Source organism: Pseudoliparis swirei, chromosome 5 (assembly GCF_029220125.1).
Source record: "Pseudoliparis swirei isolate HS2019 ecotype Mariana Trench chromosome 5, NWPU_hadal_v1, whole genome shotgun sequence".
Classification (NCBI taxonomy): Eukaryota; Metazoa; Chordata; class Actinopteri; order Perciformes; family Liparidae; genus Pseudoliparis; species Pseudoliparis swirei.
The window spans coordinates 1,073,438-1,089,913 of record NC_079392.1 but is presented as its reverse complement, the minus strand read 5'-3'; the positions used below and the strand labels follow the sequence as shown (position 1 = coordinate 1,089,913).

The 16,476-nt window shown below is 45.8% G+C and overlaps 1 protein-coding gene across 8 annotated transcripts in view; it reads right to left on the bottom strand.

The window, feature by feature from the left end:
• The window catches only part of si:ch73-40i7.2 (FYN-binding protein 1), a 29,296-nt gene that overhangs the window by 2,418 nt on the left and 10,402 nt on the right, over nt 1-16,476 (bottom strand). For 3 of the 8 annotated variants that reach the window (XM_056415417.1, XM_056415419.1, XM_056415416.1), the window contains 11 exons: nt 14,376-15,342; nt 12,215-12,785; nt 11,931-12,084; nt 11,629-11,684; nt 11,435-11,472; nt 11,175-11,206; nt 8,745-8,877; nt 8,260-8,422; nt 5,601-5,766; nt 2,032-2,048; nt 1,580-1,640 (listed from right to left, as the gene is read on the bottom strand). In XM_056415417.1, coding sequence (XP_056271392.1) covers nt 1,580-1,640; nt 2,032-2,048; nt 5,601-5,766; nt 8,260-8,422; nt 8,745-8,877; nt 11,175-11,206; nt 11,435-11,472; nt 11,629-11,684; nt 11,931-12,084; nt 12,215-12,785; nt 14,376-14,378 — 1,394 coding nt within the window. In that variant the 5' untranslated portion in view covers nt 14,379-15,342. Of the gene's footprint in view, nt 1-1,579; nt 1,641-2,031; nt 2,049-5,600; nt 5,767-8,259; nt 8,423-8,744; nt 8,878-11,174; nt 11,207-11,434; nt 11,473-11,628; nt 11,685-11,930; nt 12,085-12,214; nt 12,786-13,063; nt 13,152-14,375; nt 15,608-16,476 lie in introns of those variants that run through there. The other 5 variants (XM_056415420.1, XM_056415418.1, XM_056415415.1 and 2 more) reach the window with 5 other exon arrangements.

Here is a 16,476-nt window from a genome sequence, read left to right as displayed (position 1 = left end):
CATGTGATCATGTGATCATGTGACCACATGAACATGTGATCATGTGAACAGGTGATCATGTGAACATGTGACCACGTGAACAGGTGATCGTGTGAACAGGTGATCATGTGATCATGTGACCACATGAACATGTGATCATGTGATCATGTGAACAAGTGATCATGTGACCACGTGAACAGGTGATCATGTGGTCATGTGAACATGTGATCATGTGACCACGTGAACAGGTGATCATGTGAACATGTGATCATGTGAACAGGTGATCATGTGGTCATGTGATCAGGTGAACATGTGATCATGTGAACAGGTGATCATGTGATCATGTGAACAGGTGATCATGTGATCATGTGAACAGGTGATCATGTGACCACGTGAACAGGTGATCATGTGATCATGTGAACATGTGAACAGGTGAACATGTGATCATGTGGTCATGTGAACATGTGATCATGTGACCACGTGAACAGGTGATCATGTGATCATGTGACCACGTGATCATGTGATCATGTGAACAGGAGAACATGTGATCATGTGAACACGTGATCATGTGATCATGTGACCACGTGAACAGGTGATCATGTGATCATGTGAACATGTGAACAGGTGATCATGTGGTCATGTGAACATGTGATCATGTGACCACGTGAACAGGTGATCATGTGGTCATGTGAACATGCGATCATGTGAACAGGTGATCATGTGAACATGTGATCATGTGACCATGTGAACAGGTGATCATGTGGTCATGTGAACATGTGATCATGTGAACAGGTGATCATGTGAACATGTGACCACGTGAACAGGTGATCATGTGATCATGTGACCATGTGAACAGGTGATCATGTGAACATGTGATCATGTGATCATGTGAACAGGTGATCATGTGAACATGTGATCATGTGAACAGGTGATCATATCATCATGTGATCATGTGATCATGTCATCATGTGATCATGTGATCATGTGATCATGTGAACACGTGATCATGTGATCATGTGACCACGTGAACAGGTGATCATGTGATCATGTGAACATGTGATCAGGTGATCATGTGATCATGTGACCACGTGAACAGGTGATCATGTGATCATGTGGTCATGTGAACATGTGATCATGTGATCATGTGACCACGTGAACAGGTGATCATGTGATCATGTGGTCATGTGAACATGTGATCATGTGATCATGTGACCACGTGATCATGTGAACATGTGAACATGTGATCAGGTGATCATGTGAACAAGTGATCATGTGACCACGTGAACAGGTGATCATGTGGTCATGTGAACATGCGATCATGTGAACAGGTGATCATGTGAACATGTGACCATGTGAACAGGTGATCATGTGGTCATGTGAACATGTGATCATGTGAACATGTGACCACGTGAACAGGTGATCATGTGATCATGTGACCATGTGAACAGGTGATCATGTGAACATGTGATCATGTGATCATGTGAACAGGTGATCATGTGAACATGTGATCATGTGAACAGGTGATCATGTGAACATGTCATCATGTGATCATGTGATCATATCATCATGTCATCATGTGATCATGTGATCATGTGATTACCTGATGTCAGGCGGCGGTGGAGGGAACTCGTCCGTGATGGGCTCTACATCGTCGTAGTCCTCTGAGGACGAACACAAAGCACATTCAAACTAAAAACTACAACGTATAGTTCTTCTTGAAAATGAAAACACATCCTAATGAACATGATGAGTTATTCACGAGAGTAAGATGAAGTTAGCAGCACATGGCCGTGTTCACGGGATCATCATCTCTCACTCGGAAAACTATCAAATATTCTATTGGTTTCATCAAACTGTCCGTAGAGTTATGAGAACAGACTTTAAAGAGTGTTCATCAAAGGCTGGCGGTGTGTACACTCAGGAACTAATGTTACGTATGAAATGTATTAAAAGAAAACAACGAATTAAACAAAGTCTCTACATTGTTTCTGTTGAGCAATGATTGATATCCTTCAGCATCAATGTTCATGAGTTTCATGTGTTGTCGCTTACCGTCATCTTGAAGCGTGCTGCGGATGAGAGGAAACACACGTGAAACACATGTGAAACATGTGAAACACACGCGAAACACATGTGAAACAGATGCGAAACACAAGTGAAACACACGTGAAACGTGAAACACACGCGAAACACATGCGAAACACAAGTGAAACATACGTGAAACACATGTGAAACATGTGAAACACACGGGAAACACATGGAAACACATAGAAACACACGTGAAACACATGTGAAACACATGGAAACACATGTGAAACACATGGAAACACACGGGAAACACATGGAAACACATAGAAACACACGGGAAACACATGTGAAACACATGGAAACACACGGGAAACACATGGAAACACATAGAAACACACGGGAAACACATGGAAACACACGGGAAACACATGTGAAACACATGGAAACACATGGAAACACCAGGAAACATGTGAACACATGGAAACACATGGAAACACATGGAACACATGGAAACACACGGGAAACACATGTGAAACACATGGCAACATGGAAACACATGGAACACAGGAAACACATGGAAACACATGGAACACACGAAACTGGAAACACATGGAACACATGGAAACACATGGAAACACATGGAAACACATGGAAACACATGGAAACACATGGAACACATGAACACATGGAACACACGGGAGCACACACATGGAAACACACGGAAACACATGGAAACACATGGAAACACAGGAACACATGTGAAACACGTGGAAACACACGGGAAACACATGTGAAACACATGGAACACATGGAAACACATGGAAACACATGGAAACACACGGAACACATGGAACACACGGAAACACACGGAAACACATGGAAACACACGGAACACATGTGAAACACATGGAAACACATGGAACACATGGAACACATGGAAACACATGGAACACACGGGAAACACATGTGAAACACATGGAAACACACGGGAAACACATGGAAACACACGGGAAACACATGTGAAACACACGGGAAACACACGTGAAACACATGGAAACACACGTGAAACACATGTGAAACACATGGAAACACACGTGAAACACATGTGAAACACACGTGAAACACACGTGAAAACACACGTGAAACACACGTGAAACACACGTGAAACACATGTGAGTAATAAAACAGATCAAAGGGGACCCCAGTTCCATTAGACTACAACAATAGGGAAGCAACAAGGAATCCATCATGCCGGCCGACAGGGAGAGTGGCTGTAAGATCAGATGAAAGCATCGAGGCCATCGCTGGGACGATAAGCAGAGGGCCAGGTGTGACAGAACACAGGTCCTGAGAGGTCAGCGGAGGCGTTTACAACCGGCTCGACACGACAGGACCATGGCACCTCTTGTGATATTCAAATGAAGACCTGGTTGATTGTGTGTTCAGGAGCCCAAATCCTGACCAAATGGGCCAGAGAGGATGTTACTACGAAGTGAATAAACACAAGCCTGGATTCATGTGTGTTAACCTGCCTGTAGATCAATGGTCTTTGATATGATAATGTGATATATGTCTCCCAATATGTTCTGTATCCTGACCCCCGGTTAGAGTGTGTTTGATGTCACTGGCATCGGGAAGTCTCACCAAGCCTGAAAGGATCATAAAGTGGGTACCCTAAGTGCCTGAGAGATAAGAGGAGACACGGAGGTGACCGAGCTCATCTAAACCAGCTAAGACAACAGTCCCCCTCTTTGATGTGGGACAGAGAGTCTCCCCAGAACCTCTCAGGAAGAGAGGGGGGGGGGGGGATGAACCCCCCATCAGCACCCCCAAAGAGGGACGGATATCCAGTAAAAGTGGGAGGAGCCGAGGGTATAAAGGTGACGAACAGGGAAAAGAAGGAGGTCTTTGGGAGAGTTTTTGAGAAAAAAGGTTTTTTTTCATATGTTGTGGTTTGCGTCAGGCGTCCGTGAAGAACTCACGGGCGCCTGACGTACTTTGTCTATTTTTCTTCTTTCTTTTCTGAAAGGCTGAAGAAAAAGAGTTTTTTGAGTTCTTGTGACTTTTGCGTCAGGCTCCCGAGAGGGAACTGACTTATAATTGTACTTTGTTTATTTCTTTCTTCCTTTTTTGAATAAAATACTTGGCTGCCTTGCAGTCTTAAACTTTACATTCGGTTCGTGGACCTACTTTTTTGTGAGTCCTATTTCTTCACCTGTCGACCCACCCGAGAAGACCAAAGGCAGAGACCCGAGAGCGGACCCCCCCGCCGCCCCCGAGGTGAGTCTGAGCGACATCTACACGGCTACACCCACTGATCTCCGTTACTCAGGGCACATACTGATTCCTCACACACTGGTAACTGACATTTTGTACTAAAGAGAGATATCGCTGCAGCCGGTAGACCTCCGTCTCTCCGCCGAGCCGTGGTTGGTTCGGGGAAGAAGAGAGGGACTCGTAACACCGAGTCCTCGTCGCGGAGTTTGTCCTAAGAATAAGAATATTAATAAGTGTCCCGCCAGCCGCTCTACGAGCCTTGTACCCTCAGAGCGGGCTGGGAGGAGACCAGATAATTGAATACACAGCGTTTCTCTCCGCGGAGATCGATCTGACATCATCTAGGGGTGTCGCGCGCCGAGCCAAACAGCAACCACTGTCGAGGTGCACGCGTCTCATCAGGCCCGAACGATCGCAGAATCATATAGAGGGAGTTACTGATCTCCGCCTCCTCTCGCCCTTAACTCGGTCTTCGCCCTCGCTCGAGTTTCCCTCTCCCCCTCGAAGCGTGCCGGCGAGGATACCGTGACCGGGGCGATCGTCAGAAGAGAGGCCGGGCATCGTGACCCGTGGACCCGTGTCCTCTCCAGTGCGACAGGTTAGCAGCGCGCGGTGACGCGCTGCGCCTGGGCGCCGCCGACGGGCTTTTACGACAGTTATCTACACGTCTGTCATTAGAGCACGATTATTTCCCCTCAATAAAGTACCCGGTGTGAGCCGACTCGCACCTCAAACCTTTCCCCCCCTCCTCTCCATCTCTCCTCTCCCGTCTCGTTCCGTTTCCCCTCTCCCTCCCCTCCCCGGTTTCCACTACACGAGAAGACTGCGGCGTGCCTTTTCTTTCCGTCTCCCACCCGAGGCGACCGAATTCGGTTCACGTACGCGTCTCTCTTAACAAAACACACGTGAAACACACGTGAAACACACGTGAAAACACACGTGAAACACACGTGAAACACACGTGAAACACCCGTGAAACACACGTGAAACACATGGAAACACACGGGAAACACACGTGAAACACATGGAAACACACGGGAAACACACGTGAAACACACGTGAAACACACATGGAAACACACGTGAAACACATGGAAACACACGTGAAACACATGGAAACACACGGGAAACACATGTGAAACACATGGAAACACACGGGAAACACATGTGAAACACACGGGAAACACATGGAAACACACGGGAAACACATGGAAACACACGGGAAACACATGTGAAACACATGGAAACACACGGGAAACACACGTGAGCCGAAAACAAGAAACACGGTCAAAGTGACGCAGGATGAACTCGCTGTACCCGTCTCTGCTCCGGCCCTCGCCGTGTGACATCAGGGGGTCTGGAGGAGGAAGAGGAGGCAGCTGTGGTGATGACGATGAAGATGAGGCTGTTTGTCTGGACTGGAGCAGGTTACGCTTCACCGCTTCGTAGTCGACATCCACACACGAGTTACTGATGTACCCGTCTGCAAGTAACACAACACGTATGTAACATGTTACTGATGAACCATCTGAAGGTAACACGTATGTAACATGTTACTGATGAACCGTCTGAAGGTAACACAACATGTATGTAACATGTTACTGATGAACCATCTGAAGGTAACACGTATGTAACATGTTACTGATGAACCGTCTGAAGGTAACACAACACGTATGTAACATGTTACTGATGAACCATCTGAAGGTAACACATATGTAACATGTTACTGATGAACCGTCTGAAGGTAACACAACACGTATGTAACATGTTACTGATGAACCGTCTGAAGGTAACACGTATGTAACATGTTACTGATGAACCGTCTGAAGGTAACACAACACGTATGTAACATGTTACTGATGAACCGTCTGAAGGTAACACAACACGTATGTAACATGTTACTGATGAACCGTCTGAAGGTAACACAACACGTATGTAACATGTTACTGATGAACCGTCTGAAGGTAACACAACACGTATGTAACATGTTACTGATGAACCGTCTGAAGGTAACACAACACGTATGTAACATGTTACTAATGAACCATCTGAAGGTAACACAACACATATGTAACATGTTACTGATGAACCATCTGAAGGTAACACATATGTAACATGTTACTGATGAACCGTCTGAAGGTAACACGTATGTAACATGTTACTGATGAACCGTCTGAAGGTAACACGTATGTAACATGTTACTGATGAACCGTCTGTAGGTAACACAACACGTATGGAACATGTTACTGATGAACCGTCTGAAGGTAACACAACATGTATGTAACATGTTACTGATGAACCGTCTGAAGGTAACACGTATGTAACATGTTACTGATGAACCGTCTGAAGGTAACACGTATGTAACATGTTACTGATGAACCGTCTGAAGGTAACACGTATGTAACATGTTACTGATGAACCGTCTGAAGGTAACACGTATGTAACATGTTACTGATGAACCGTCTGAAGGTAACACGCATGTAACATGTTACTGATGAACCGTCTGAAGGTAACACGCATGTAACATGTTACTGATGAACCGTCTGAAGGTAACACAACACGTATGTAACATGTTACTGATGAACCGTCTGAAGGTAACACGTATGTAACATGTTTCTGATGAACCGTCTGAAGGTAACACGTATGTAACATGTTACTGATGAACCGTCTGAAGGTAACACGTATGTAACATGTTACTGATGAACTGTCTGAAGGTAACACGTATGTAACATGTTACTGATGAACCGTCTGAAGGTAACACGTATGTAACATGTTACTGATGAACCGTCTGAAGGTAACACGTATGTAACATGTTACTGATGAACCGTCTGAAGGTAACACGTATGTAACATGTTACTGATGAACCGTCTGAAGGTAACACGTATGTAACATGTTACTGATGAACCGTCTGAAGGTAACACGCATGTAACATGTTACTGATGAACCGTCTGAAGGTAACACAACATGTATGTAACATGTTACTGATGAACCGTCTGAAGGTAACACGTATGTAACATGTTACTGATGAACCGTCTGAAGGTAACACGTATGTAAGATGTTACTGATGAACCGTCTGAAGGTAACACAACACGTATGTAACATGTTACTGATGAACCGTCTGAAGGTAACACGTATGTAACATGTTACTGATGAACCGTCTGAAGGTAACACGCATGTAACATGTTACTGATGAACCGTCTGAAGGTAACACGTATGTAACATGTTTCTGATGAACCGTCTGAAGGTAACACGTATGTAACATGTTACTGATGAACCGTCTGAAGGTAACACGTATGTAACATGTTACTGATGAACCGTCTGAAGGTAACACGTATGTAACATGTTACTGATGAACCGTCTGAAGGTAACACGTATGTAACATGTTACTGATGAACCGTCTGAAGGTAACACGTATGTAACATGTTACTGATGAACCGTCTGAAGGTAACACGTATGTAACATGTTACTGATGAACCGTCTGAAGGTAACACGTATGTAACATGTTACTGATGAACCGTCTGAAGGTAACACGCATGTAGAGGTTGAGAGAGCGTTGTGTATCATCTGCATAACTTTCTGTTAGATTGCATAATAATGGCGATACAGACGACATGTCTTCAAACTGAAGTTATGAACTGTAATTGTTCCTCGTGAAACGAGGGCAGCTCCTCGCTGCCCAGAGAGGAGATCGACTCTACGAGGCGCGTCGCCAGACATCAAACACAGCCTTGATATGTCAATTGTTACACCAAAACCAAAATGTAGAACAATTGTAAAACTCTATTTTTAAAATGTTTTGATATTCGGATGTTTGTGTTCTTTAAATAGGCAGATTGAACATGTGTATGCAGGCGGGTGAAGCGTGATTGAGATCTAAACACCGTGAATATGTTTGACTGTAGGTAGCATGTTGTTCCCATGTTGTCCTCTCAGAGCCTCATGGTGACACGTGTTCTGACTCTCAGGTGAAACTCACAGCTGCCGCCCAGCGAGCGAGCCAGCCATCGGCCTCCGGGGTTGTCCTTCACTCGGAGGATCTCCACACTCTCTCCTCGCCGCACGCTGAGCTCCAGCTTCCCTCCTGCAGGCCAGTCATGGCGGACCCGGGCGGTGTGGAGGACCTCCACCTCGCCCTGCAGCTACAGGGCACACGGACACCAAGGAGGGAGGGTTTTAATAACCTCCATGGTTGATATGTATCAATGCTAGGTACAAATATATTTAAACCAATGTATTCTTTGGTTTGACCACCAGGTGGAGCACTTTTATAAAACTGTCTCCATGTCGACACATTTAACAAAATCTCCTGAAATTGAACTTGAGTGTTTCATACAAGACAATTATAATAATAATAATAATAATAATAATAATAATAATAATAATAATAATAATAATAATAATAATAATAGTAATAATAATAGTAATAATAAAAATAATAATTATAAGAAGAAGAAGAAGTACCTGAAAGTTCTTCTTCAATTCATTTTCTTTCTTCCGACGTTCCACCTGGTTTTTCTTCTCCTGCGCTTTTCGACTCTTTTCTTCTTTTTTGTTTAGCTTCTCAGTATTTAATCGATTCATCTCCAGCTGTTCTCTGATCAATACAAAACAAATGCATTCACATTTAGATATGAAGAGACATGAAGAGACATGGAGAGACATGAGAGACTGAGACATGAAGAGACTGAGACATGAGAGACTGAGACATGAGAGACTGAGACATGAGAGACTGAGACATGAGAGACTGAGACATGAAGAGACTGAGACATGAGAGACTGAGACATGAGAGACTGAGACATGAGAGACTGAGACATGAAGAGACTGAGACATGAGACTGAGACATGAAAGACTGAGACATGAGAGACTGAGACATGAGAGACTGAGACATGAGAGACTGAGACATGAGAGACTGAGACATGAGAGACTGACATGAGAGACTGAGACATGAGAGACTGACATGAGAGACTGAGACATGAGAGACTGAGACATGAGAGACTGAGACATGGAGAGACTGAGACATGAGAGACTGAGACATGAAGAGACTGAGACATGAGAGACTGAGACATGAGAGACTGAGACATGAGAGACTGAGACATGAGAGACTGACATGAGAGACTGAGACATGAGAGACTGAGACATGAGAGACTGAGACATGAGAGACTGAGACATGAGAGACTGAGACATGAGAGACTGAGACATGAGAGACTGAGACATGGAGAGACTGACATGAGAGACTGACATGAGAGACTGAGACATGAGAGACTGAGACATGAAGAGACTGAGACATGAGAGACTGAGACATGAGAGACTGAGACATGAGAGACTGAGACATGAGAGACTGAGACATGAGAGACTGAGACATGAGAGACTGAGACATGAGAGACTGAGACATGAGAGACTGAGACATGGAGACTGAGACATGTGAGCCTGAGAGATGAGAGAGACATGAGACTGAGACATGAGAGACTGAGACATGAGAGACTGAGACATGAGAGACTGAGACATGAGAGACTGAGACATGAGACTGAGACATGAAGAGACTGAGACATGAGAGACTGAGACATGAGACATGAGAGACTGAGACATGAGAGACTGAGACATGAGAGACTGAGACTGAGACATGAGAGACTGAGACATGAGAGACTGAGACATGAGAGACTGAGACATGAGAGACTGAGACATGAGAGACTGAGACATGAGAGACTGAGACATGAGAGACTGAGACATGAGAGACTGAGACATGGAGAGACTGAGACATGAGAGACTGAGACATGAGAGACTGAGACATGGAGAGACTGACATGAGAGACTGAGACATGAGAGACTGAGACATGAGAGACTGAGACATGGAGAGACTGAGACATGGAGAGACTGAGACATGAGAGACTGAGACATGGAGAGACTGAGACATGGAGAGACTGACATGAGAGACTGAGACATGAGAGACTGACATGAGAGACTGAGACATGAGAGACTGAGACATGAGAGACTGAGACATGGAGAGACTGACATGAGAGACTGAGACATGAGAGACTGAGACATGAGAGACTGAGACATGGAGAGACTGACATGAGAGACTGAGACATGAGAGACTGACATGAGAGACTGAGACATGGAGAGACTGAGACATGAGAGACTGACATGAGACAGAGACATGAGAGACTGAGACATGGAGAGACTGACATGAGAGACTGAGACATGAGAGACTGAGACATGAGAGACTGAGACATGAGAGACTGAGACATGAGAGACTGAGACATGAGAGACTGAGACATGAGAGACTGAGACATGAGAGACTGAGACATGAGAGACTGAGACATGAGAGACTGAGACATGAGAGACTGAGACATGAGAGACTGAGACATGAGAGACTGAGACATGAGAGACTGAGACATGAGAGACTGAGACATGAGACTGAGACATGAGAGACTGAGACATGAGAGACTGAGACATGAGAGACTGAGACATGAGAGACTGAGACATGAGAGACTGAGACATGAGAGACTGAGACATGAGAGACTGAGACATGAGAGACTGAGACATGAGAGACTGAGACATGAGAGACTGAGACATGAGAGACTGAGACATGAGAGACTGAGACATGAGAGACTGAGACATGAGAGACTGAGACATGAGAGACTGAGAAACTGAGACTGAGACATGAGAGACTGAGACATGAGAGACTGAGACATGAGAGACATGAGAGACTGAGACATGAGAGACTGAGACATGAGAGACTGAGACATGAGAGACTGAGACATGAGAGACTGAGACATGAGAGACTGAGACATGGAGAGACTGAGACATGAGAGACTGAGACATGAGACACTGTCTTGCTTCAGTCTCTTTCTCCTTGTTTCCGCTGAACCAACAGACGATGTTTTAAACTTACTCGTCGATGAACTCGTACACATCGTCCTCGTCCTGCAGGAAGAGGTTCATATGTAAAGAGCTTTATTCACCAGGTCACATGACGCGCTCCTCATGGGCCTGAAGGGGGCGCCATGCTGTGAGAACGGCCATGAAGGAAGCTTCAGCTCGTCTACCTCACGGCACGAAGGACCGGTACAGCTTCTCAGTGGAGCCTCACTGGACCCCTCATTTAACCAAAATGAGTTTATGGAAAGTTGTGTTTCAGTGTTTTGCGCTCACCCCGTCCAGAGAGTGTGAGCCGCTGTCGCTCCAGGCCTCTGTGGAGTCACACAATCAAACACATGACACTTCATATCAATACACAGCCTCCATCTGAATATTAATAAACGTTATTAAGAGTAAAAACCCTTAAAGGATCAAAAGCTCCCACAACAACACGACCCGAGCACCAATGGCTGAGCGGCTCTCGTTACCGTTGTCCTCGAAGCCTTCGACGTCGTCGTAGACGTCCTGCTGGTCGTCTGCGGCGCTGCAACCAACAAACGCTCATCATTATGTCTTCAACACTTCTGCAAAGCTTAGAAAGACGAACATGCCCGTCTTCATTCTAATGTCCAGGTCCTAACGCGAGTCTCTGAGGGGACGACCACGACGTCCACTTCCTGTCTGCCGCCGTCACGGAACAGCTGCTGTTGCGTCATAATGTGTGGAAACGCCATGACAGTAAAAACAAAGATGTCTTTATGTCTGTACGCCCAGTGAGCTCATCACTCACATGGAGCCCGCGTGGAGCGGCGGACCTCCGGCTCTGATGGGGCTGACGGGTCTGTCGGGTCTGATGGTTCTGTCGGATCTGATGGTTCTGATGGTTCTGTCGGGTCTGATGGGTTGAAGAGGTTTTGGAGGACCGACGACTGCAGGTCTGACTTCTGAGCCCAAGGAACCAGAGATAAAGACAAAGGAAAAACACGACAGACCAGCATCAATCAACTGTCCCGTGTTCACGTGTTCAGGTCAAAGGTCAGATTCATAGAGTCCATAATCACAAAAGAGACTCACCGTCAGCCGGTCTGGGACCTGGAGGACCCGGAGGACCCGGTCCTCGCCTGAGCCTCAGAAAAGCCTCCAGGGTGACCTTGGGAGGCCGTTTGGGCTTCAGGGGCGCGAGACCTCCCGGGGGGAGGGGCCTCCTCAGGGGGGTCCCGTCCACGGCACTGCTCCGTTGGAGAGGGAGAGGTGTGGTGGTGGGGCCTAGAGCCAGACCGGGTCTGGGGGCTGGAGGCCCCTGGTGCTTCAGCATCAGGTTCTGGAGCAGCTCCCCCTTCAGCTTGACTTTGCCGGGCTCAGCTGGCTGGACGGACGCTCTGACTCCAGGACCGGAAGCCGGTCTGGAGGGGACGGGGTCCGCCGTGGGTTCTGGTCTCGGGGACCAGACCGGGCCTGGACTGGCCGTCGGAGGAGGAACCGTAGGAGTCGGTCTGCGATGAGCCAGATCCTCCTCCGTCAGTATCGGTCCTCCGAATCCAGGTCTTGGTGATTGTGGGGAGCCGCTGTCTCGGCTGCTGGTCTCCGAGGTTCTGGTCTGGGAGGTGAACCTGGACCTCAGAGCCTTCACGTCCACGCTGTCCCCCTGAGAACCACACGGGACAGGAAGTGAAGCTGCTCTGCCTCCACAGCAAGACTCCACACACACACGCACACGCACGCGCACGCACACGCACACGCACGCGCACGCACACGCACACGCACGCGCACACGCACACACGCACACGCACACGCACACACACACGCGCACGCGCACACGCACACGTTCTCCTCTCGCGGTGAACAGTTGTTGTCGTGGCTCCAGACTCAGTGAAGCTTTTCTCAGGTCGAGTTGTGAGAGGAGCAGGAAGTGCAACCACACACCTCCTCGTTCTGCTCTGTTGCCATGGCAACGGCCCGTCTGAGGTGAGAGGTCTGACATCGCTTTGAGACGAGGAACAACGGAAACACTCACAGAGAGAGAGAGAGAGAGAGAGAGAGAGAGAGAGGGAGAGAGAGAGAGAGAGAGAGAGAGAGAGACAGAGAGAGAGAGAGAGAGAGAGAGAGAGAGAGAGAGAGAGGGAGAGACAGAGACAGAGAGAGAGAGAGAGAGAGAGAGAGAGAGAGAGAGAGAGAGAGAGAGAGAGAGAGAGAGAGAGAGAGAGAGGGAGAGAGAGAGAGAGAGACAGAGAGAGAGAGAGAGAGAGAGAGAGAGAGAGAGAGAGAGAGAGAGAGAGAGAGAGAGAGAGAGAGACAGAGAGAGAGAGAGAGAGAGAGAATGTGTGTGTTTGTGAGAGAGAGTGTGTGTTTGTAAGTGTGTGTTTGTGAGAGAGTGTGTGTTTGTAAGTGTGTGTGTTTGTGAGAGAGTGTGTGTGTTTGTGAGAGAGTGTGTGTGTGTGTTTGTAAGTGTGTGTGTTTGTGAGTGTGTGTGTTTGTGAGAGAGTGTGTGTGTTTGTAAGTGTGTGCGTTTGTGAGTGTGTGTGTTTGTGAGAGAGTGTGTGTGTTTGTGAGAGAGTGTGTGTGTTTGTGAGTGTGTGTGTTTGTTTGTGAGTGTGTGTGTTTGTGAGAGAGTGTGTGTGTTTGTAAGTGTGTGTGTTTGTGAGTGTGTGTGTGTGTGCTGCAGACTTTTTTAAGCGACAAACTAAAGAGAAAGTAAAATAAGACTAAAAGTTCAAACTCATATTGTAGTTTTGTTTATTTAATGAAACATAAATTAACTCTTTTTATGATGTTTATATTTGTGTTATCAGCTCGTCGGTCATTAAACATTTTTAATTGAATATATTAAATATATTGAGTAGTAGTTGTTCATGTTAAGTTACACAAAGTATTTATTTGTTGATTTAAATATAGATAAATGAACATTGAGCTTCAGATGATGATCTCTACCTCCATTTAAAGACGATACACTTTCTGTATTTAAAGTCTTAAAACATGATGAACGTGAATAATAAGTAATAATAATAATAATACAATAAGATAGAAGTGAAGCTTCTCATTAACAGCATGAAGAGTTATTCTTGTTTCAGGACGTCGAGCAGAGAAAGTTTAAAGGATTTAACGAGCGTGAAGTTATTTGACTGAAGTCGTTCAGGAAATAAGCTGGATAGTTAGAGTGGAATGTGAAACAATAAACAATAACAACAACAATAGCAACATAAGTTTCTGAATAACAGAATAAAATAAAGTCTCTTACCATATTCTGTCGTTAGTGAAGTTTAATGGAGGAAGAAGAGGAAGAAGAGGATGAAGGTCTCCATGTCGAGCTGGATCCTGAAGCAACATGACACGAAACTTACTCACACAGGAAGTGAGAACCGCAGCTCAGAGATGACGGAGAACTCCATCCACATGATGTACAGCTCCATCAGCTCCATCCACATGATGTACAGCTCCATCAGCTCCATCCACATGATGTACAGCTCCATCAGCTCCATCCACATGATGTACAGCTCCATCAGCTCCATCCACATGATGTACAGCTCCATCAGCTCCATCCACAGACACATGAACATGTCAGAGAGAAAGAAGGATAACACAATGACATCATTGTTGGTAGTTTATTGTACGGCCTGAATTTTATTTTTACATTATTATTTATAATTATTCATTATTTTTAGGAAATCTAAACAGACACGAAACATAATACTGGAACTGACAGTTTAATCTTACAGTTTTCTTCAATATTAACACAAAGATGTAATTTTATGTGCAAAAAAAGATAGAATAAATGTCCAGAAATGTAATTAAAATGTAATTTGTGGTTCTCATCACAAAAAGGGATTCTCAGGGTCCAAGGGAGAGCCGGACAGCTGAGGACCGGTCGGTCCAGAGGGGCGATAGAAGGAGTTTAAAGGGGTGGAGGAAGCAGCTGGGCCTCCTCCCATCATCATCTGGCCGCCAGCAGGGGGCGCTGTGAGGCCTCCTCCCATCATCATCTGGCCACCAGCAGGGGGCGCTGTGAGGCCTCCTCCCATCATCATCTGGCCGCCAGCAGGGGGCGCTGTGAGGCCTCCTCCCATCATCATCTGGCCGCCAGCAGGGGGCGCTGTGAGGCCTCCTCCCATCAACATCTGGCCGCCAGCAGGGGGCGCTGTGAGGCCTCCTCCCATCATCATCTGGCCGCCAGCAGGGGGCGCTGTGAGGCCTCCTCCCATCATCATCTGGCCGCCAGCAGGGGGCAGATGATGACATGACAACATGACATGAAGGAACGACAACGTGACATGAAGGAACGACATTATGAAGGAACTACAACGTGACATGAAGGAACTACAAAGTGACATGAAGGAACGACAACGTGACATGAAGGAACTACATTATGAAGGAACTACAACGTGACATGAAGGAACTACAAAGTGACATGAAGGAACTACAACGTGACATGAAGGAACTACAACATGACATGAAGAAACTACAACGTGACATGAAGGAACTACAACGTGACATGAAGGAACTACAAAGTGACATGAAGGAACTACAACGTGACATGAAGGAACTACAACGTGACATGAAGGAACTACAACGTGACATGAAGGAACTACAAAGTGACATGAAGGAACGACAACGTGACATGAAGGAACTACAACATGACATGAAGAAACTACAACGTGACATGAAGGAACTACAACGTGACATGAAGGAACTACAAAGTGACATGAAGGAACTACAACGTGACATGAAGGAACTACAACGTGACATGAAGGAACTACATTATGAAGGAACTACAACGTGACATGAAGGAACTACAAAGTGACATGAAGGAACGACAACGTGACATGAAGGAACTACATTATGAAGGAACTACAACGTGACATGAAGGAACTACAACGTGACATGAAGGAACTACAACATGACATGAAGAAACTACAACGTGACATGAAGGAACTACAACGTGACATGAAGGAACTACAACGTGACATGAAGGAACTACAACGTGACATGAAGGAACTACATTATGAAGGAACTACAACGTGACATGAAGGAACTACAACGTGACATGAAGGAACTACAAAGTGACATGAATGAACTACAACGTGACATGAAGGAACGACAAAGTGACATGAAGGAACGACAACGTGACATGAAGGAACTACAACATGACATGAAGAAACTACAACGTGACATGAAGGAACTACAACGTGACATGAAGGAACTACAAAGTGACATGAAGGAACTACAACGTGACATGAAGGAACTACAAAGTGACATGAAGGAACTATATTATGAAGGAACTACAACGTGACATGAAGGAACTACAACGTGACATGAAGGAACTACAAAGTGACATGAAGGAA